We start from the raw sequence: 24,732 nt of genomic DNA, 5'->3' as shown, positions 1-24,732 counted from the left end.
ATGTTTAACTCTATAATTAAGCACGTTGACCGTCAAACAGTTTACAAATAGTCTCGCAATGAAAAAGTTGTTGAAAAACAAAACTGTATATTAAAATTGATAAAAAATTATACATATTACAAGTTATCTATCAGAGAAAAAACGACACAAATCTATGTATAAAAAAAATGGCGATCAGTTCTTTCTGATTTGCAGTTCAAAAAATCTTTGAATATAAACAAATGAACTAAAATGAATGTTACATGTTTGGGTTTTTACCCGCCATATATCCTTAAAACACACCTCAATATATAACTAGACAACAAGAATATTCCGGTCACCGGAGGTTTAACTTCCGTCCTGTTCACTCATCTGCGGTTAACGACTATTACTCCAAGTTCAAACTTTTAATCCTCTCCATCAAGTTGTTCATTGTAATGGAGAATGCATCTTGAAACATATCAAACTTTGAATCTTCGTCTCCATAAACTAGTTTTGGCATCAAATCGTACACAATGTTTCTTCTCATATCATCCCTCTCTTTCAATGGTACCTTCATCAACCTTTCCACCACATTCACCTTCATCGTCCACACCTCTTCTTGATCAATAAAAACCGAATACTTCCCATGATCCTCGGGCAAATGCCATGGGTATTGATAGTAAGCCGTAAACGGGTCAAAAAGGACGGGGATACACCCGGAGACCAACGAGTCAAACACTGACTTCCTAGTAGGGCTGTCACCCGGAGGCTGAAGACAGAATTCAGACTCCGTGAATAGCCCTATTAGTGATTGTGGTTCGTCACAGTGCTTTGACTTACAATCGAAGAACCTACATTGTTCTTCGGTTGCTGATGTGCACTGGTCTATCAAGATAGACCTGATATTGTCATGAGCGTCAGGACGGGCGGCCCCAGCAAAACTGATGAGGCTTCGACGATGTGATGAGATGATTTTACGTTGCCATGTCCGGATATCGTCGTCTGAGTGTGGGTGGAAGTGTGTCGGGTGAGGGATCCCGATGTCGTTGAGCTCCCATGGTTGTCGTTCGATCATGAGCTTTAGCGGGTTTTGCATTTCTTCGAGCTCGAGAAATCTGGTTCCCCATGATGTGTGATCCTTCCTCCTAAAATCCCATGAAATTTTCCCCAAAACAAAGACATGATCTTTTCCTAGGTTCTTGTCCCATGACTTTTGCATTTCTAGCCAATTTACTAGCTCATAAGACAAAGTATCCTTAACTTCATTAGAAACATTCTTGAAATGCCACCTCAAGATATCTAAGCCACCATAATATGGAACATAGAACATTTTTGCTTGGTTTCCATCGTAAACCCGACACGGGTGTTTTAAAACTCGGGAATGAAATATCAATTCCAGCGAGTACTGATGAGTCCGGAACCATCGGTTCCCAAGCTCAGGTATGGGCTCACCAAACGCGTTGTTGCTAAAATACTTACACATATCGACCCAAGGAACCATATCATGACATTGAGCCACCAAATCCTTGTTGAACTTTGGTGGCAACTCGTAGACATAGATTCCTCGTCCATCACATTGGTTTTGGTTTAGATTCCAGTTTTGATTCGCGGCCCATGATCTTTGGACTCGAAGATTCTCTTCAACAAATTCCCTTGCTTTCTTGATTTCATCATTATACCCGTTCTGAGGATTGTTGTTTTCAAGAAAGAAGTTTGAAACTTCCTCAACACTCGCCTTCTCATTCCCGACTCTTTCATCAGGAGTCGGGTTTTTAACAACTTCCTTTTCTTTCTTCATTTCACCGGTATCCTCATTATGAGGATTCTGGTTTTCAAGAACTAGTTTAGAAACCTCCTCGGACTCGCCTTTAAGGTCACTCATGACCTCATTCCCGACTCCTTTATCAACAAAAGGAGTCGGATTTTCAACAACTTCCTTTGCTTTCTTGATTTCATCATTACCCTCATTCTGAGGATTATGTTTTTCGAGATTCAAGTTAGAAACTTCTTTTGACTCGCCTTTAAGGTGAGTCACAACCTCATTCCCGACTCTTGTGTCAACAAAAGCAGTCGGGTTTTCAACAAGTTTCTCTTCAAGAACTGAACTAGAATTCGTGAACGGGAGCTGGAACTGCTCGTTCGGGTGTGTGGTGGCCGAGAGACAATAGAGGTTGGTAAGCTTACGAGACGAAATACAAACATGAACAATCCTACCCGAAATGTAAGTGGTAGACGATGACCAAACAAATATGAGAATCATGAAAAAGAGAGCGGTCGGAAGAGGATACACAAACCATGTCACACATGATCGGAAACAGCCTCTTTTCGGCTCGACTCTTTTCGGGGCTTTAGATTTTTTCTTAGATAACACGGTTACCATTTTATTGATGCTAAAATGGTAGTGATTTTGATATGAATTTGGGTTGGATTCAGACTTTTAAATGAGCATTTCTAGTGAAGGTATGATGCATATTATTAAGAGACAACATGAGTGCACGTAGAGCTTCAATGCATGATTAGTTTGTTTAGAATACTTGGATGCACGATGGTGATCTGTAAGTTAATTTAGTTTAATTTAATTTAATCCAAATTCGTCAACCCAATCATTTGATTTTATACATGTAAGTATGTAACCCATATAAACAATTAAAAAACCATGTTTGTTATTATTAAATGTCTAAAAGATATACTAATTGCCCATCAAATTCCCAACACCATGGGTCAAGCATATCTTGATTCTTGATTAAAATTCCTTCTTGATCTTAGATGGATTAATAAAATAAGTAAAACTTAACGTCAACATACATTTTTATCATATGCGTGAATAAAGTGTGTTTGTTTTAAAAACTTTGATTAAAGGTTTTTCTTTTTCTATTTTTTTTAATGTATTTTTTTTAAGTGTAGGTTATGGATATATAAAGTATTAATACTACTTATCAAACCTACATAGGATCCAGTCCAAGTGAGGCCCAAGAAAACAAGTCCAGCCCAAAGCTTCCCCAAGACAAAAAGGCAGGTCAATCACTGACGGGTCCCAGTGAGTCATAAGCATCAAGACAAAGTGACGTTGGCCTGAAGCATAAGAAAAACATCCAGTGGATAAAAGGGGAAAACCAACTCAAGTCAAGGGACAAGGAAGGAACCGCTGGGTAATAGGGTGTATCATCAGATAACGGTCAAGGGAAGAAGATTCCCTTCAAACCGTATATGTATAGGGATTAACACACTGTAAAAGGCATGCACAGAAACATATATGAGACTCTCCTTTCAATAAGAACTATCTCTCCGAATTCACTAAAGAAACTTCTCATAATCCACCATTAAACATACATAAATTATCAAGATTCATTTGAGGTTTCTACATTGGCGCCATCCGTGGGACCTCTGCAACTAGGAAGTCCCACACCACGGTTTCGGAGAAGATGGTAGATCAAGATCTAGAGCAAAACGTCACGGGAAGATCCCAGGTCATGACGGGAACCGGGGACGAGTCCACCATCACCAAGATAAACGAAGGAACAAGCATGTTGAACTCACGAGAAATGGAGGGGCCAGTCCTCATAGAGGACGAGACATAAAAGGAAGATGCCAGAGAGGAGTTGGAAAAGGGTCCTGTAGCTAGCGAAAAATAGGAAATCACCCCGGAGTTCATCTGAACTCATCGGGATGCGCTCAAGGCCTGCCTAGACGAGCAAGAAAGAGAATACAAACTTGCCGCCGTCAAGACACGCCTGTCATTTGACAGCCCAAGATTCAAGAACGGGGAAGAACCAGACAAAGAGGTTGATCCCTTCAAAAATCCCGCTGTACTCCTAGAGTCATTGGTAACCTTCCTGTCTTCAGCCAAAAGCAAGGAAGGACCCGCTCCAAGCACTTTAGATGCCCCTTACGGACCCACGGACACTTCCGATGTGTCCAAGTTCACTCGACGCATAGCCGAAGCAACCCTACCTCCAAAGCTTCGGTACCCCTCCACGGTAGATAAGTATGATGGAACGCAAGACCCAGAAGACCACCTCCACGCCTTCCGAGGTGCGGGTATGGTCAGTGGATGGACCATGCCTTCTTGGTGTCTCATGTTCCCCTAGACCTTGACGGGAGGAGCAAGGGTATGGTTCGATAGTCTAGAACCAGGAAGCATAGATAGTTACGAGGAGTTGAGGGGAAAGTTCTTGCGAAACTTCAGCCAGCAAAGAAAAGCCATGAAAAACCCCAACGAGATCCTGCATATCCGGAGGAAGGATGAAGAAAAAGTGGAACAGTTCATGGACCGGTACGTAGCAGAAAACATGAACATCAGGGGCGTACCGGAGGTCATGAATATCAGTGGATTCATAAATGGAGTAAGATTTTCTCAGCTCACAGAGAAACTGGGGGAAGATTTCCCTACTACTTTCGACCAACTGATGTGGTCTAATATATATATATTTTTATATAAATATTTCTTACATTTTTAAGTACTTTTGAGCCAGATTTTTATTAAATATTATTCTTAGTTGGTTCAAGTTCGAATTTTAAAGGTTACAAATGAAAACGAGCTCAAGCGGTTTATAATTGATATTTAATGTTATTATAATTGATTTTAAATGCTAACTAGAATACATGATCTAGAGTATTACTTAGTGTCTAGATTAGCGTAATTTAGTTAATAATTATTAGATTACTTCAAGCACATTACCAACTGATGGATCGGGTTCGAGCATTTGTCAGAGGGAAAGACACAGGCTCCAAGCTACGAGAATGGGAAACGAAGAAAACCCTACCCAAATCTCCGGGGGGAAAGAGTCCGGGAAATGCGAGCCCCGGCAAGATCCGAGCACCTTTCGACAGATCCCGTTTCACGCCGTACCGACCACCAGGGAACCACTCCGGGTATGTACCTTCCTCGACATACTACCCCCCGCGTTTCCCCAGTATTCGACCGGAGGGAGGGAGATATCGACCTCCGTTCGGGGGAAAGATGAGCCCCAGTGAGGAAGACGTATTAGTAACGGATAAAGCCAAATATCCCGTCAGAACCCCGAGCCCGTTTAAACATGCATACAAACCCAACCCCGCTGGATATTGCAATTATCATAAGAGTACTGGACATACTACAGAAAATTGCGTCCAACTGAAAAGGTTGTGGGAAACAGCTCTAAAGACGGGGCAGCTGCCAGCCCCGGCTAAAGAACCGACGCCCCGAGTTAAGGAAGAGGAGGAAGACAGACACTTTGTCGATATGATACGAAGAAGAGAAGAGGGAGATGGAAACCTGGGACGACCCTTCAAAACAGTGAGGAAGGAATTCCCCCTGATGAACATGGAATGAACAAGAGCAGAGGTGCACTTCCCCGGGGTAACCGAAAGTGAATCCAGGGAAATGCCGCTGAACATCTCGGCCAGCGTCGCCGGACACCGAGTGGCCCGTGTACATGTGTACGGAGGTAGTGGGGTAGAAGTAATGTGTGAACATTGTTTCCGAAGGTTACAAAAAGACGTCCAAGAGAGGCTAGAAGAAGATTTATGCCCCTTGATGGGATTTTCAGGGGAGGTAGTGGAACCATTGGGATCCCTCAACCTACCATTCACACTTCGAGACGAAGAGAAGACTCGGACTGTATGCCTCCGCTTCTCCGTAGTCCGAGCTCCCTCGAAGTACAACATCATTTTGGGTAGACCAGGCATGAAAGCACTCAGATCCGTTCCTTCCACAGTTTACGGATACATGAGATTCCCCACTCCCAAGGGAACAGCCACCATCCGATCATCCTCGGAGATAATAGCCAGCGTTAATCGAAACACACCAATAAGGAAAGGGGTGGAGGAATGGGTACTCAACGGAGAGCATCCCGAGCAGACGGTAAGGATAGGGTCACAATTATCTGACAAAGGAAAGGCAGGCCTAAAGAAGTTGTTATTACACAACTCGGACATATTTGCATGGACGCACCAGGATATGACGGGATTCCCCCGAACCTGGACACAACATACCCTAGATGAAGCTCGCTGGAGGGAACCAGTCAAGCAAAAGAGAAGGAGCTTGGGGCTTCAGAAAAGCCGAGCGGTCCGGGAAGAAACCGCTAAGTTAGTACAAGCAGGGATAGTAAGAGCGGTCAAATATCCTCGATGGATATCGAACCCTGTGATGATCGCTAAGTCTGACAACAGCTGGCGCATGTGCATTGATTTTAAAGATCTAAACAAGGCTTGTCCAAAAGACTCATACCCTCTCCCGGAGATTGAAAAAAAGATAGAGTCCCTCGCTCAGTATCCACTCCGATGCTTCCTGGATGCATATAAAGGATACCATCAGATTCAAATGAACCCCCAATATGAAGAAAAAACCGCCTTTTACACAGACGAAGGAACCTTCTGCTACACCAAGATGCCATTCGGCCTTAAAAACGCCGGAGCAACGTACCAGCGGTTCATGGATCGACTGTTCGAGGGCCAAAAAGAGAGAAATGTGGAAATTTATGTGGATGACCTGGTCATCAAAAGCACATACGAAGAAAGGATGCTCAGAGACATCCGGGAAACCTTCGACACCCTTCTCCAAGCTAACAAGAAACTCAACCTGGGTAAATGTTCATTTGAGGTTGAAGAGTGAAAGTTTCTGGGGGTCGTGGTCACCCAAGGGGGATTTCGAGCAAACCCTGAAAAGGTAGAAGCCCTGGTTAAGATGAATCCCCCAAAAAACATCAAGGAGGTGCAAAGACTACAAGGAAGGTTAGTCGCCCTAAACCGATTCCTCTCAAAGATCGTAGATCGAACTCTTCCCTTTATGGCGGTGTTAAGAAGGTGTATGAAGCAAAACAAGTTCTGCTGGGATACGGAAGCTGACGAGGCTTTCCGAGAACTCAAGTCACACTTAAGCGAACTTCCTTTAATCACCTCACCGTTGCCAGAAGAGAAGCTGACGCTCTATTTGTCATGCACAGATCAAACCATCAGTTCGGCGCTGATGGTAGAAAGAAAGGGAGCTCAGATCCCTATATACTTTGTAAGCCGGACCCTGAAAGGCCCAGAAGAGAGATATTCTCCCATTGAGAAGCTAGTACTGTCATTGGTCTACACAGCCAGGAAGCTTAGGCGGTACTTTAAGGCACATGAAGTCCAAGTGTTGACCGACAAGCCCCTTCAACGGATAGTGATGAAGCCAGAGATATCCGGCCGGTTAGCTAAGTGGGCCATAGAGCTGGGAGAATACTCAATAGAATACAAACCAAGAACTGCCTTCAAAGGGCAAGTGATAGCCGACTTCCTTACCGAAGCTCCGGCGTCAGAATTTGAAGAGGTTCCTCCCCAGGAAACATCAACGGAAAGTGAAAAAGTTCCATCCCCGGATGACACCAGGGAAGAACGCCCAGAAAACCAAAGTAAGCCGGTCTGGAACTTACATACGGACGGAGCATCCAATGAAGATGGAAACGGGGCATGGCTAATACTTGTCGACCCGGATGGGACTGAATTTACGTACGCCATACAATTGAGTTTCGCTAGCACCAACAACGAGGCTGAGTATGAAGCCCTGTTGGCTGGCCTCCGAGTGGCACAGAAAATGTCAGTCAAGCGTATCAAGGCTCACGTTGATTCTTTGCTAGTGGCCAACCAAGTGAACGGGGACTATGAGGCAAAAGACCCCAAATGATAGAGTACCTCAAAAAGACGAAAGAATTGTTACAAGGCTTCCAGGAAGCAAAGGTGGTGCACATCCCCCGAGGCCAGAATAAGAAGGATGATGCCCTCAGTAAGCTAGCCTCGGTAGCCTTCGATTACCTCGCAAAAGAGGTCCGAGTAGAAACCAGTGGGCAACCATCCATCTTGGAAAAGACCGTCAGAAATGTGGAGACATACGGATATAGTTGGATGGCCCCCATCATCCGATATTTGCGAGAAGGAATTGCACCAGAGGGAAAACAAGAAGCCCAGAGACTGAAAATCAAGGCGCTACAGTACGAGATGATAAACGGTGCCCTCTACAGAATATCCTACTTGGGTCTGTCGTTGAAATGTATTGATTACGAAAAGGCCGAGTACATCATCCAGGAGATCCACGAAGGGATCTGTGGGATGCACATGGGAGCCAAAATGGTTGCTGCCCGAGCTATGCGAGCTGGCTATTACTGGCCAACTATGTTCTTGAGTGCCTTGCGAGAAATACGGAAATGTGACAGCTGTCAGATTTATGCCCCAATCACCAGAAAGCCAAAACTCAACCTAATACCGGTCAGTTCTTCCTGGCCCTTCCGGAAACGGGGCATTGACATTGTGGGTCCTTTCCCGGAGGGATCGGGCAAGGCTAAATTCTTCGTGGTGGCCATCGATTATTTCTCTAAGTGGGTTGAAGCGAAACCCCTGGCCACGATCACGGGGCAACAGGTCAAAAAGTTTGTGTGGGAGAACATTGTGTGTCGCTTCAGAATACCCCATACCATTGTGAGTGACAATGGGAAGCAATTTGAAGGGGGGATCTTTCGAGAATGGTGCGAATAGATGCACATCAAGCAAGTCTTCACATCATTTGCGCATCCTCAGGCGAATGGGCAAGTAGAAAGAGCTAATCGAAGCATCGTAGAGGGTATCTTTAGCCGTTTGGGGAGAGAGAGGGGTTCTTGGGTCGAAGAGCTGCCACACGTCTTATGTGCCCATCGAACCATGCCGAAGGTCAGCCACGGAGAAACACCCTTTGCTTGACCTATGGCACCGAAGCAATGATACCAGTGGAGATAAATATTCCCACACATCGGACACGTTTGAGTGAGGAAGAGAATGAAGGGGATCTGAGGCTAAATTTGAATTTCGCCGAGGAAAGAAGGGAGGCAGCAGCACGGCGAGAAGTTGAATACAAGAAGACAATGGAGAAATATTACAATGCGAAAGTAAGGGAAGTGAAATTTAAGGTGGGATACCTGGTACTACGGGAAAATGAGGTCAGTCGACAAGAAAGTCAGGGGAAACTAGGACCTCTATGGGAGGGACCCTATCAAATCACTTGGGCAGGAGAGAAGGGAGCCTACAAGTTGGCGTACCATACGGGAGAAGAAATACCCCGTACGTGGAATGCCATGCAACTGAGAAAATACTATGCTTGAGCTCCCTCGACAAGGGAGAGAAGAAAGGAGAAAATGCAAAGAGCGTCCCGATAGTATTTTGAGATATCTGACAGCACTCCTTTAGGTGACTACGTCACATTCTAATAATCACCTCTCCGAGAGGGACTTAATGTAATAGGGCGTTGATGTCTTATCTTTTTGTAATCAATTTACACAACGCGACTTAATGTCTAAACATATGAAATTAGAAGTTTCTTATAGTTTCTCCGAGAAATTTAACTAACGATTCCGTCTCCGTGATAATTGCTATACACAGTGTGGCTAACACCCCTCCATCACGAAAGGATGAGAGGGAGGCCTCGCTGATAGGCTACATGGTTAACCAAAAAATTGGCCAAAGTGAAACCAAATGATCAAATAGTCCTAAACCCCCCAAATGGGATCAAAAACATAAGCCGAGTATAACTTTAAGCATAGCACGGTTCCAACGATTAAAACTACTAAACTGCCCCTGTGGCTAACAAAGTCCAACCCCTAAAGGGGGAAATATCGGTTACATAAAAAAAACACAAGACCCCCAGGGGGCTAACCCATACTAGTGTTTTAACGAAAGACAAATAAAAGAAAACAGCAAAAGAAAAGAGAGTTTTGCCAAAAGCCATAACAAATCCAAGTAGGTCCACGATCATCCTTGGGGAGAGCGAATAAGAGGGTCCACTACCAAGGACATGGCCCGAATCTCCTCCACCGGTATGTCAGGGACAGCCGAAAGTTGCTTCAGTAATGGAGGCTCGAAAGCAACATAAGTACCAAAAGCCGCCTCAGCCTCTGCCTCCATAGTCTCGGAATAGGTAGGTGTTTCAGCAAGGGGGATGCCCTGAGCCTAAAACTCATAACCTTCTCTTAAACCACTCTGATAACCTGAAGAGAAAACAGCACAAGTCATGGCATCCCTAGCCAAACAAGTTTCCCGACAGGACCGAGCCTGACTAAAAACCAACTTGAACCCTTCAGTCACCATCCACACTCGGTCAGCCTGCGCACTCTTGAACGCTTGCTCCATCTTGTCGTACTTCTCCTGGAGTTCCCCGATCAACTTGTCCTTGTGAGCCTCCATCTTGTCATGTTTTTCCTGGAATTCCCCTATCAACCGGTCTTTATGAACACGATTCGCATCAACCTCACTCTTCAACCTCTCATTCTCTTCACACATCTTCTTAAAACTAACTTCCAACTGTCAACCAAAGATACCCCAATACAAATAAGTCCTGAAGACCAACGCAAAGAACAAGAAAAGAAGAAAAGAATAGTACCTCCAAAACCTTGTCGTGCTCAACTCGGGCTTTTGATAGTTCCACACCCAACCGTGCAGCTTCGTCTTGAGCCTTCTTCAACTCGGCCTTCAAGCCAGGCACCTCTAGAGACTCTTCCTGAGCTAGGAGGACTCGCTGTCTCAGACGCTGAATTTTCCCGTGATTCTTTTCGTTCAACTGCTCAAGTCTTGAAATCTCTTCTTTCAATTGTGGCAACACCTGACCATCATCAATAGCGGCTTGACGAGTGGCTGCCTCGAGTGCCAAAGCTCTATACAAGTGAGTATCGAAGTCACCAACTAGGCGATCCCGATCCAAAGCTCGGATGTTAGCCGAGTCAACGGGAGGGATGGCACAGGAAAGGAACTCATGAGCTTGCAGAGGCGTCATGACAGATGCCCCAACCTTCAAATTCTAGGGGGGGATGGACGAACACGAGATCATTGTCTAGCTTTTCTGAAGTCTGGACCGGTGAAGTTTGAGGAACAGGTCCAGACCCTTCAAGATGTTCATCGGGAGAATCGAATTGAGCCTGATCGAACCCAACGGGCGCATGCATATCAGCAGGAGTTGCCACGGGAAACTCGAAATCGTCTTCTAAATTGACAGGCTCGACAGAAGAGGTCCCTGGGTGGCTGGACGATGATTGGCCCAGATAAGGTCGCTTTGAATTCCTCAGACGATGTTTCATAGAAGCCCCATAAACAGTAGCCAAGGCTTTTTTCCATTTGGGGGTCTCAGATGCATCAACGAGGATACCAGAAGTAGGACGACCTGAGGATGCAGATTCAGTCTCCGAGTTAGCTTAAGGGGTTACGGGGACGGACACAAAGGAAGCTGCCTTCAAAGGACCTTTCAACAAAGCCCCCTTTAAACTCATTTCTGCACAAAGGAATAACGAGTTATAAACATCAAGATGATAAAAAAGCAAGCATAATAAAAAAATAAAAAAGAAAAGAAAAAAAAAAGAAACAAGAGGTCAAGAACCTCGGTCACCATCGAATATGGCCGGACGAGTAGAAGGGTCTGACCATATCTGGCTCATTCCAGCCATACATAACAAATGGGATAAGTCGTAACTTCAGTAGGGTTGCTAATCAACAAGTTGTACAAATCATCTTGAGGCATCGAAGATCGGGGATACGCGTCATGAATAAGAGAGTCCGTGAGTCGTCGGCTACGAAAACCCGGAGCAAAGTTAAGAGACACAAAGAAAAAACTGTTCTTCCATTCCTTAGGGCTAAACCCAGTCGGCATCTTTGAGCAGCATGAAGGATGTTTGTTAACAGGACGGCGTTCGAAGGTAAACCAGTCTCCGTCCACCTTCAAACGATAAAATCGACGAAACAGAGGCACAGTGGCGAAACCCTCCATAGCACGACAAGCAATCTCGAAGTGAGTCACACGTAAAAAACCTAAGGGGTGAACCTGATCGAATCTTAACTTATGAAATTTCAACAAAGCTAACTGAAACTCCGTCAAGGGATAGCGAATGTTGGCGCATTCTAGGGTTTTGGTATACAAGGTGAGCAACTCGGGACGACTAAGAGCCGTCTCGTGAGGTTTAGGTAAAACAGGTGACAAGGATAAAGGTATTCGGTAACGAGCGCATATCTGAAGCATCTGATCCTATGTTAAGATGGAGGTTGTCGAAGACAAACCTTCACGGCCCATGGTGAAGAAAAAGAAAGAGGGTCAAAGGAGAAGAACACTAACATGATTGAAGAGCGAAAACCAAAGGGGAAAGGGAAGGTCGCTGGAACAGTGTGAGAGAGAAAGGTAAGGTGTAAAGAGTGATTTATGAGATGGGACGTCAGGGAAATGAATATCAATAGCTGTGTGAAAAAACGTGTAATTCAATTTACACCACATCTTTTACCGCCTTCATAATTGAACAAGTTGGGCCGGCAATGATTGTATATCTATGAGAGGCCCATCTCACATCAACCAGTGACCCAGAAGCCCAGCGAATATGAAGACTAAGAAAGAAGGAAATGGTAAGGCCCAATTAGAGTCTATTGTTCATATCATAAATAATATGAATAATAGACTAGGGGACTTGATGAGACTACATAGGATCCAGCCCAAGTGAGGCCCAAGAAAACAAGTCCAGCCCAAAGCTTCCCCAAGACAAAAAAGCAAGTCAACCACTGACGGGTCCCAGTGAGTCATAAGCATCAAGACAGAGTGACGTCGGCCTGAAGCATAATAAAAGCATCCAGTGGATAAAAGGGGGAAACCAACTCAAGTCAAGGGACAAGGAAGGAACCGCTGGGTAATAGGGTGTATCATCAGATAACGGTCAAGGGAAGAAGATTCCCTTCAAACCGTATATGTATAGGGATAACACACTGTAAAAGGCATGCACAAAAACATATATGAGACTCTCCTTTCAATAAGAACTATCTCTCCAAATTTACTAAAAAACTTCTCATAATCCACCATTAAACATACATAAATTATCAAGATTCATTTGAGGTTTCTACACCCATCAAATTCCCAACACCATGGGGTCAAGCATATCTTGATTCTTGATTAAAATTCCTTCTTGATCTTAGATGGATTAATAAAATAAGTAAAACTTAATTTCAACATACATTTTTATCATATGCATGAATAAAGTGTGTTTGTTTTAAAAGCTTTGATTAAAGGTTTTTCTTTTTCTATTTTTTTTAATGTATTTTTTCTTAGTGTAGGTTATGGATATATAAAGTATTAATACTACTTATCAAACCAACCTAATAGTATAATTAACAACTGAAATCATTCAACCAATTAATATTGTAATTTTGAAACTTTTTAAAAATAATATCATCTTCTGATAAAAGCCCAGAAAAAGATATAAAAAACTGAAGTCCAAAACAAAAGAAAATGAAACGAAAATAAAACCACTTTGAAACTGCAAATGTTTCAATTTTAAACTGATCATAAGTTTATGATTCGGTTTTAAGCTATGAAACCTTCCGAACCAATTACCAGCTAGTCTCTATAAAAATGTCTCATTAGTTTGCTTAAAGATGACTTAAGCAAAAACACTAGAATCTAAAACATCAACGGATATCAAGAGACAACAGTTACTAGCATATCCAGACTTACATAGTATTTACTATTTAGTAATGAAAGGATGTAGTGCTTTTTTTATTTAACATAAAAGACAGTAAACAAGTAACAACATATAAAGATTTATTAAACCATCAAAAAATTAAAGCAGTTATTAAGGTTTCATAGTACACCTAAACAACACAGGTTACATGTTACAACACATCTTATTTGTCCAGTCACCAAACACCCATCACAGCATGCTATCCGTCCTAGCTGGCAGCCTCCTGAAGAAGTTAACCGGCACAGACGGCAAACGATGTCGAAACCTCGGATGTCTCATCATAAACAACCCAATCAAACCCGCAATCGCCTGAAACGGGGTCACATACAACACAATGGCAGCCACCAAACAAAATGTGACAAATATAGCCGTCGCCCGCGGGTCCCTCCAGCTCAGCAACGACTGCATCCGTTCCCCTTGCGTCGCAATGTCCCCAACCACCGTCTGTATCCGCCCAGCCACACTTCTCAACCGGTCATACCTCAACCGCACCAGGTCCGGGTTTCGGCTAGTAGGAAACGTGTCAAACTCCTCATCCAGCTCATCCGGGTGCACCCCTTCAGCTTGTGAAATCTTTGTGTTCATGTGAGGCGGGTACCTCGGGCGGTATCTAAAGTTCCATATTCCTATTAAAAACATGTATAGGAACACGGTTGGCAAAATCAGCTCGGGGAAGCACACGAGCATGATGAACAGGACGTGAACGAGCACAGTGGTGATCGGGTTCCGCCACATACAAATGTCGCCGAACCACTTTGAGACCGCGAACAATGGTGCAAAAATCATCATTAAACGAAAAAAGTTGGCTTTGCTTCTGCGCATACTCCAGAGGTGGGAGTCCACGTCTGACATGTACTCCACTACCTCTTTTCGTAGTGGCGGCTCGGATCGACCCAGCCGAGCCGCCACTATCTGGACCGCCTGGTGGCGTAACATGTCTAGTTGCATAACGCTGAATGGGCGGACATAGTGCATTTTCGGTAGCAACGGGCGAGAATAAGTGTATAGCATGTTAACAAAGTTTGTGCATGAAAACCGGATCGCTAAGTGGAGCTCGCCCATTTTCTTTACCCCGTTCGGGTTTAACACGAGTAATGGGTATGAATGGGTATAAACCCGACCCGCTTCGAGGGTTGAAATGCGAATGCGGACTTTCCCGACACGCAAATCTTTACTATTGGAACCCTTGTCGCCGAGCTGACTGTTGTCGAAAACACCTACGGTGAGAACCGTGGCGGTGTCAAAAACCTCCCACGTATACTGCTCGTTATACTTTGGGCATAGGTTATCGACTATGGTTCGGGTTCTAACCCATTTATGCCCATATTTTGCGACACAATAAGTGTCGGATGTACCTCGCCCGTCTCGGGTTTTCATCGGGTGCAGCCCGACCGCATTTAAAATCCCAAGCTCTAAAACCCCTATTGTCGGCTTCCAAAGCTGTTTTGCGGTCGGTCGAAGATCGCTACTATAGTGAGTTGACTCGTCGAGAACGTGGTAACCGCCATCGAGACAGATCCGGAGATGAATTCGCATAGAAAATTTATCCTTTTTTAACTGATCAACATCGACTGCAACGGGCTTTTCCAAATTAAACCATCGGGAATGTATGATCCGATCATCGGCCCGTTTTTCGACCATGCTTAAAGGTATAATTACCCTCCCGAGAATCTCATCCTTCCCGGGCCCCACACGGTCCTCAACCGTGAGAATAAGATGATCCTCGAAAGGCTCGGCAGCAACAAAGACTAGGTCCTCATTCCATAACGGGTTAAGTGAACGGGCCTGGACTGTTTTAGTCCGCATAACCTGGTTCCCGATGTGAGCTTTCACGTAAGTGTCAGGGAACCGGGTCTTATCGGTTGGAACCAGGTCCTGAGCCTCGACCACATTGACCCGAACATACCATAACCGGGGTGCTTGATAGACCTTTGACCGGATCAAAACCGATGCTGCACCCGAACTGTCTACTGGGGTGGCTGCATCCGAGTGCCACGCATCGGGAAACGCTTCATCAGCTTGAGTCCCGATCCAAACCGCCACCATGAGCTCACTCTTGATCCGGTCACCTTTCTTGTCCTCCAACCGGTACCATTGCGGTGCTAACGGGCTGTCCGGTGGGACCCGCAACGGCACCTCATTGAGATCAAACCTAACAAGCCCAACAAAATCATCTTTGACCAAATCTTTATCTTTGACCACGACTTCAAGAACCGAAGCTTGCATCCGCTCCCTTGAGAACGCGAAAACAATATTCCACATCGGGTTTTGGTTTTTTTCAATATGTCTGGTCACACCCTTATAGTTCCCGACCCGAACCTCGACATACGGGTCGAGGCTTCCCGTTATATCCATTGACGGAAGATCACGGGCCTTCACGACCCGTACAAACAAGAAATGCATCTTTTCAACAAGATCATAAGTTGAAGAAGCTTTATCAGTCTGAATAACCCGCCCGCCAACAACTCGCCCGCCTCCTAAATACGGGCTCGTCTCCTTAAGCGCATAGTCAGCGGGCTGAGATGAAGATTCTGAGTACATCCTTACAAGCTTTGGAGGCTGAGGTGGGGGGTTCGGTTTTATCGGCTCATACTCGTTTCTCATAACCGGCGGTGGGGCCGCCGGGACCGCGGTGTTGGCGGGAGCCTGAGTCTGATGTGGCAAATGATGGAAAGTATGCCTCACCTCACTTTTCTTAACGGGCTCAGGGTGTGTTTCGTTTCGGGCCATGTTAACAACCGGTTCAGAAGACTTTATTTTAGGGTCATCGGTTATGTAAACTTTAAGCCCGAGCTCGCCTCGTACACGGGAAAAGATTCCTCGTTTCTCTAATGGGTAGTGTAAGACAACCGCGTCCGAATATGGGACGAATGAGTTTCCCGTTATGGAAACTTTACCCAAAAACGACCTCGAATTCGTGCCTTTAACGTTGTTGTACACGTAGGCGTCTAGTGTGAGATTCGGAAGGATGGTTGGGTCGGAAATGTTGAAGTAAAAACTCTCGTCCCAAACGGGGTCGAGATCTTTATCTTTGACTGTTGTTCGGTACTTTTGACCATCGAAGTAGAGCTCGACATATGCACTTGATGATCCGTGACCCTCTTTTGGAAGAAGGTTGTGGGCCCCGGCTATATCGACCCCGAGCTTAAGATTCATATTAGGGCTTGAAATTCAACTTTTGATGAAGTATAGATAAAGACATACTTCAAATTAACCTGAGAGCATTAACATAACACAGATTTTAAAAACCAAAGAGAAGAAATAATCTACATGCCGAAAATGCATTTGCGAAGAGGTAAATGACTAAAATGCCCTTTAATCTGAATGTAAACATCATCAAACATAGAAAGTTCCCACCTTTTTGGAACCGAAATCGATCTTGTTTTTTTCTCTTTTTCTACTTAGAAGCTTATGATCTTCTAACTGTGCAAGATCTTCCTTAAGAAAAAGTTAAGACTTTTAGACAGTGTACTATGGTAATGGTAATCTAACTTTAAGGACAGATCCATGAACTTTAACTAATGATTAATTGTTTACTAACTCAATTAAATATTATAATGTATTATATAATATTATATAAGATCTAAGATGTACATGCAACAATGACTGAAAGTTAAAGTAAAGGGTCCCTAAAATGAAGGTTAACACACATGGTGCTTTGACTGTTCCCCACATGAATAAGATGTAGAGTGACACTATCTCCTCACAAGAAAAAAATTACATAAAGCAAACCATTATAAAAAAAAAAGGTACTAGTAACCCATACAAAAAATAAAAGACACCCACTTTAATCATTGGCAACAAACTTTCAAGATTCTTGGATAATATTGGCTGAATCTTTAGATTTAAACAGATTTATAGGAATTTAGGTAAAGCCAACACAGCTATAACAATCTTGATCTATCCTTTTGGGTAATCATTTGACATCAATATCATAAATCAAAATCAAAATCAAAAAAGTTTTCAAGATTTTTGGATAATATTTGGTGATTCTTTAAATTCAAACAATTTATAGGACTTTACCTAAAACCCACAAAAATAGCAATCTTAGTCTATAATCTTGGATTCTTGGGATCACTTTGATAATGATAATTATGACATTAACACTAAAAATTTAAATAAAAATTTAAAGCTAAAAGCTTTCAAGATTCTTGAATAATATTGACTGATTCTATAGATTCAAAGTATTTTTTAGGGATCCAAGTCATCCCACAAAAAGCCAATAATCTTTGTAGCAAAAAGACATTTAGATCTAATTTATATTATAACTAAGAATAAAAGGCAAAATAATTTCCAGTTTCTTAGGTAAAAAAATGTTATAAGGATACAAATTAGAAGTATAAAAAAATTCAAGATTCTTGGATTGTAAACAAAAAAAATATTATATTATATAAATCCCCATCACAAAAGCAGATATTTATAATTTTATTCCCTATTAACACCAAAAATCAAGAGCAAATAGCCTTTTGAATCTTCATGATAACACCACAAAACCCCATATCTTAATTTGACTAAAAACAACCAAGAAAAGCATAAAATTTGGTTTAAAATCAACAAAAATGTAACCTTTAACATCCAAGAATATGTAAATAATAAATTACTCTAAAACCCCACAAAAACCCAGATCTCAGTTGACTCAAAATGAAGAACAAAACCAAGTTTTTACATTTTAATGGAATCTAGATTTTATTTGGTGTTAAAAAAAAACTTTATAAATCTTGAAATAAAAACAACAAATGAAGAACAAGATTCTTGCACTCACATAATGTGCTAAACATGATAATCTTTCAGATCTCATTCATCTCACAATGAAGAACAAAAGCATTAATTTTCAAGAAACCAAAAAAAAAAAAGTACCTGAAATGAGATTGAGGTATGAACCACTAGTAAAGCAGCTTCATGTGTTGAAGATAGAGGTATCAATAATAAGCTGACAGGCAGGGTTTTAAATAAGCTTGAAGCCAAAAGAGAAGCAGTGGAGAGAGAAGATGGATTATTATTATGTTTTGTGATTTGATTGTTATTATTATGAGGTGGCATTGCAAGATGATTTGATTATTATTATGTATTTATAATAATAATAAGGGGCAGGGGGTTTAGTGTCGTGTGTTTTGTGATTTAAATTGAGCTGAAAAGAGGGAGTTCAGAGTGACGTGTCTGTTGGATACTGCTTGGGGATGGTGGACTGTACGAGAAAGGTCGGTGGATACCAGTCAGTTTGACTACTATAGGCCAGGGAATGCAATATGTCTAAACTCTATGCTAATCATCTTTGTATCAACAGATGTACTATTACTCATGTGAAAATTTCTTCAAATACTTCATTTGATGAGTATTTTTTGTTTTATGATTGTTTTAAATATTTTTTTAAATGTGTTTTAATGGTTTAAAATGGTTTCCAAAGTTCTCAATTTGCAAAGGGTTCATACCAAAGTTTATCATATTTAATTTCTTAGTTTTTTTTATTAAGGATTGCTTCGGATTTTTTGTGAAACTTAAATTTGATTTTTATGGGTCAAAAGTTGGTAAATAGATTGTTTGGTACAATTTAACTACATTTAGGTCAAAATTTGTTACGAGTCAAAAATAGGAAATCTGAGTATTTTTAAAAGTATGAAAATACAAATAGACTTATCGTTAAATTTGTTATAAGTTCAAAGTGTTGACTTGAAAATGTCAAACAGATGAAAGTTAGAATTTTAAACATGATTCTGGTTTCAAATTTATTTTCAATGACATTTTTAAAAATAATCAAAAGCTATAAGAAAACAATACTTGAGAACAATGGAGCTAAAACTACCAGAATCGTTGTTCTAAGTAGTGCTAGCCCCACGATGGGCGCTACTTGTTGCTACAATAGGATAGCAAACAATAATGATATGATGATTTAAGAGTATATGCCTAACCAGAGCTTCCTAACATGCTAAGTGTAACAACTCGGTTTTTTTTCATATATTATTTATTAATCGATACCCGATCCGTTTTCGTTTTCAGGTAATTTAATAAAAAATAATAATAATAATTAACTATTTATCTTATATTTTTCTTTATCTTTATTTATTATTTTAACTTCGGTTATATACAATTTTCACCCTAAACTTAGTTTTAACCTCATTATGTTTCCACCCAAATAGTTGAGGGACCTTTTTGCAAAACTGGATATTTAATATTTTATAATTCTTTCACCCATTTACCTTAACCCATATCAAAGACCCGAATACCAAACCCATTTATATTTCTTGCACCTTAATCTTCGGCCTAATCATGGAATTGATTATTTTGAATCGTTTATACGTGTATTTCGAATCCCACCGACGTTCATAATTATGTTAACTTGACCTATCGCATCCGTAATTCTCGTTTTCTTAGCCGACTCAATCTGTTTCTGGTTATACATGTAATTGAGTAAATTAATTCAATAAAAACTACGTACACCATCCTTAACCCATCGCAATCATAAGCCCCATAACGAATTATATTTACGAAGTCTGGTCATAGGATTTTCTGGAGTGCGTCGAGCCGTCGGGTTCAATCTCATGGTTCACCGTCAATACGTAAGGTAATCTGATAATTGATTTAAATTTTTAGTTCGTCTTAATCTGTAATATGTTAACCCTAACGTGAATTGAACAGATAACAAGCAAATCAATCAACTGTAATAATTAGAGTTCATATCAAATAGGGGTTCGGCTTGTGTTCCAATTTAATCAATTATTATCATCTATAAATCAATTTAAAGCATAGATCCGTTGGTTTGGGGTGTGTGTTGAGTCTGGGTGGTCACGGGTTCGAATCTGGCCAGCCTCGTTTTTGCTTCTTTAATTTTTGCATTTTTGTTTTAATCAAATTAATGGTTTTTAAATTAATTTAATCAATATTAAATATTAAATAAACATGATTTTATCGAACCGACACCTTTTAGTTTTACGTTTCTTGGCAAATAATCTTGTTATAGATTTTTGGATATATATATATATATATATAGGGTGGTTCAAGAGAGAAATCATCTTAGTGTAAGAAGTGTGAAAAATAAAATCTAACCATAGATTAATATTTATCAATGGCCTACATTGATTGTGGCATATTTGTAATTATTGCTAACTGATTTTAAAGACTTTTAATTAAAAAGGACAATGTTGTAAATTCCATAGTATGTTAAATATAGAAACTGTTGTGAAACCACCGACGATTTTACAAGTTGTATAACACATTTTCACATTTGTCAAAAGTCTTGGCCACATGAACACTCCACATAAGTGTTATGAAAGTGTCGGTAAGACACATCCATGTGATGGATGCCAAATTTTCAATCCCAACTATATGAACATGTCCCTTAAATAGTATTACCTTTTTGTATATATATATCTACCTTTGTAATCTAAGTAGACACCATCAAAATTTACCGAATCATACATTTTCTTATTCTCTTGTTTTGTTATCTTCAAGTTCTCATATTACACTAATAATATTGTTATAGTTAGAGCTAATATTATAACACGTTATCAGCACGAGCCGCTTATATCCTAACCAAGAAAGGTAATAGACACAAAGGTATCTACATAAGCATCATAAACACTTCTTTAATTATATACATTAGATATATATCTATGCATATACATATACTAACTAATATACTGAGTAATAGCAATAATGTGTATAAACATTGTTATTAAAATTTGATAACTATTCTAACTTTTATTTATATATGCACACTAATATCTCATTTAGAAGTTAGATTTATTTACACTAACAATTCTATTCTTATTATTGTGCATACTAATTATATATTTTATAAAATAAACTGTATTTAATATCTTATTTATTATCTTACTTTAAAACAATTAATATTATATATTATATATATATACACACACACATACAAAACTGTAATGTTACCGTTATAAACGGTAATGTAACCGTTGTAAAAAGGTTATAAATTTTCACTATAAATAACCAATCATTAACCCCATTTCATTTACAACAAACATTCTTCTTATTAAATTTATCCAAGATAAAGTTCTCAAAATGATTCACCCGGTTTTGCTGTTGGTCACTATAATACTTATACTACTTCTCATTCTAATTTTTAATCTCTCATCTGAAGATTTCGGCATTTTCTTTTTCTTTTATATGTTTATAGCTCTACCAATGTATTGTATCTCATTGTTGATTGATATATATGGATTCTAATATTTATCTTATTATTTGCTCTATTATGTTTAGCAACAAAATGTCAAATATAGCAAAACTCGAATTCCCTGCACTCAACATTTCTGGAGAAAATTATATGTCTTGGACAACAAATGTCAAAAGACATTTAAAATCTATGGATGTGTTAGAAACAATCCAAGAATACAATGATTGCTCTGACCAGGATAAAGCAAGAGCTGATGTTTTCATCCATAAACATATTGATGAATTACTACAGCATGAGTATTTTAATTATGATAACCCATATATGATATGGGAAGATTTGAAAAGCAGATTCGGTCATCTAAGGGAAGTTTTACTTCCTACTTCTAGAGATGAATGGAACAGTCTTAGGTTCCAAGATTTTAAGAGGGTAAATGATTACACCTCTGATTTATACCGAATTTGCTCAAAGCTAGAATTTTGTGGGTATCCCGTAACAGAGGAAGAAAAGTTAGAGAAAACTTTCTCCACGTTTCATGCATCAAACATAAACTTGCAAACACATTATCGTTTGCAGAATTTTAGGAGATACTCTGATCTAAATGCATTGCTCCTTGTAGCAGAGAAAAATAATGAATTATTGATGAAAAATCATCAATCTCGTCCCACGGGTTCATTAGCAATACCAGAAGCACATGTTGCTCACAAAAGTTCTCATAAAAATTCTGGTCATAAATGGGAACAAAGTCGAGGACGAGGCCGTGGACGTGGCCGTGGTCATTTTGACAAAAGACATTTTAATGATCGTAAGCTTTCATTCAAATGGAACAATAATTCTTACGGTCGTGGTCGTGGCCGTGGTCGTGGTCGTAACCAGAGAGCCAGTAATTATCATGTCCCACACAATACCAATTCCAACCACCAAAATAAATGGAATGAAGCTGGTAGGTCCGAAAAAAATGGCACTTCATGTTTTAGATGTGGAAGTACAAACCACTGGGCAAAGGCTTGTCGCACAGCTCCACATTTGTGTGAACTGTACCAAGCCTCTCTAAAAGGAAAAGAGAAAGAAGTGAACCATGTTGATAACTTTAATAATATCAATGCTGAGCTGAGCGTTGAAGACTTTGGGGTAGAACTTTGAAACAAAGTTGCTTGACTACTATAATTAGATGCAATTATTAAGTGTGTTCTCATTATCTTTAATTATGTAGTTCTTCTTTCATGTACTACTTGTGTTTCAATTAAATAAAGTTCTTATTAAAATATCATATGTCTTCGTATACACTTATTTTTTTTTCTTAATATTCTTCAAGATTTAAAATGAAAATCACTGGAGCACAAGATCAAACAAATGAAGAAGATATATGTATAGCGGATAGTGGAGCCACGCATACTATACTTAGATCTAAAAAATATTTTTATAAACTGAAACCAACAAAAGGGATCATCAATACAATATCAGGTCCTACAAACTTGATAGAAGGAGTGGGAAAAGCTAATTTAGCATTACCAAATGGTACAAAGCTCAAAATAGAAAATTTTTTATTATCCCCAAAATCAACAAGAAATTTGTTGAGTTTCAGAAACATATATCATAATGGATATGATACTCAGTCAAGGACTGTTAGTAATGAAAAATATTTGCATATCATAAGCAAAGATCAAATATTGGAAAAATTGCCAATGCTCCATTCTGGTTTGCATTATACATATATAAATGTGCCTCAAGCACATATGGCAGTCAAAGAAAATTGTTGCGATTCTGGTATCATAAACTTATGGCATGACAGATTAGGCCATCCAGGATCCACAATGATGAAAAGGATCATTGAAAATACACATGGGCATCCACTGAAAGGTCAAAAGATCCACAAAATAGATAAAATGCCTCAATGTACATCTTGTTCTCTTGGAAAATTAATTACAAGGCATTCGCCATTAAAAGTCGATAAAGAAACACCAATGTTTCTTGAAAGAATTCAAGGTGACATATGTGGACCAATTCATCCACCATGTGGACCATTTAGATACTTCATGGTCTTAATAGACGCATCCAGCAGATGGTCTAATATCTCTTTGTTATCGACTAGTAATGTTGCTTTTGCAAAATTTCTTGCTCAAATTATCAAATTACGTGCACATTTTCCGGATTATACCATTAAAAGAGTAAGGCTTGATAATGCGGGAAAATTTACATCACATGCTTTTGATGATTATTGCATGTCTGTGGGGATTGTTGTAGAACACCCTGTTGCTCATGTACACACACAAAATGGCTTAGCCGAGTCGTTGATCAAACGCCTACAGCTAATAGCTAGACCATTAATAATGAGGACAAAACTCCCTGTTTCTATTTGGGGTCATGCAATTATGCATGCTGGATCATTAATCCGCGTGAGACCAAGTGCAAATCATAAATACTCTCCCACACAATTTGTTTCTGGAAATGAGCAAAATATCTCTCATCTTAGAATTTTTGGTTGTGCTGTGTATGTTCCTATTGCACCACCACAACGCACAAAAATGGGTCCCCAAAGAAGGTTGGGAATATATGTTGGATATGAAACATCTTCCATCATAAGATACCTTGAACCTTTAACAGGTGATGTATTTACAGCACGTTTTGCTGATTGTCATTTTAACGAGACAATGTTCCCGACATTAGGGGGAGAAATGAAAAGGCAAGAAAGAGATATATCATGGTGTGTGCCATCATTGTTACACCTAGACCCAAGATCAAAACAAAGTGAGACAGAGGTTCAAAAAATAATACATCTAAAAGAAATTGCAAATCAGTTACCTGATGCATTTACTGATATAAACAGGGTCACTAAATCTCATATACTAGCTGCTAATGCTCTAGCTCGAGTTGAGATTCCAAGCAAGCAAAACCATAATAATGCAACTCATGAATCTCAAAAACGTTTAAAACGTGGAAGGCCAATCAGTTCAAAGGATAAAAATCCTCGAAAAAGAAAGGGCTTTGAAAAGGATACTGACCCTAAGGAAGGAATGATTGACAAAACCTTCCCTCAGGAAAGAATAAATGATATAACATTTCCTCAGGAAGGAATAAATGATTCCAATAAAGAATTGTCAATCAACTATGGTCAATCACATATAATGTGGGATCAAGATGAAATGGAAAATATTGATGATATATTTTCTTATTCTGTGGCAA

General features: G+C 40.3%; 2 protein-coding genes across 2 annotated transcripts; both read right to left on the bottom strand.

Annotated features, from left to right (window-relative positions):
• Positions 1-280: 280 nt before the first annotated feature.
• On the bottom strand, positions 281-2,495 carry LOC143552264 (putative xyloglucan galactosyltransferase GT20). The gene has a single exon (XM_077042530.1). It carries the CDS (start codon positions 2,339-2,341, stop codon positions 368-370), a length of 1,974 nt encoding a protein of 657 aa, XP_076898645.1. The 5' UTR covers positions 2,342-2,495; the 3' UTR covers positions 281-367.
• Positions 2,496-13,604: 11,109 nt separating this feature from the next.
• Positions 13,605-18,403, bottom strand: LOC143552270 (multiple C2 domain and transmembrane region protein 7-like). Its single transcript, XM_077042535.1, has 2 exons — positions 18,273-18,403; positions 13,605-16,630 (listed from the first exon to the last, which is right to left on the bottom strand). The coding sequence occupies exon 2, from the start codon at positions 16,569-16,571 to the stop codon at positions 13,605-13,607; it is 2,967 nt and encodes a 988-aa protein (XP_076898650.1). The 5' UTR covers positions 16,572-16,630; positions 18,273-18,403.
• Positions 18,404-24,732: the final 6,329 nt, after the last annotated feature.

The sequence above is a fragment of the Bidens hawaiensis genome, unplaced genomic scaffold, assembly GCF_021521415.1.
Source record: "Bidens hawaiensis isolate Kalapana, Puna unplaced genomic scaffold, B.hawaiensis_p1.1 tig00016835_1, whole genome shotgun sequence".
Taxonomy (NCBI): Eukaryota; Viridiplantae; Streptophyta; class Magnoliopsida; order Asterales; family Asteraceae; genus Bidens; species Bidens hawaiensis.
This window is presented reverse-complemented; position numbering and strand designations above follow the sequence as displayed.

Excerpts from the sequence above, each read along its gene's own strand:
- LOC143552264 (XM_077042530.1), bottom strand. The coding sequence starts at position 2,341 with ATGGTAACCGTGTTATCTAAGAAAAAATCTAAAGCCCCGAAAAGAGTC.
- LOC143552270 (XM_077042535.1), bottom strand. The coding sequence starts at position 16,571 with ATGAATCTTAAGCTCGGGGTCGATATAGCCGGGGCCCACAACCTTCTT.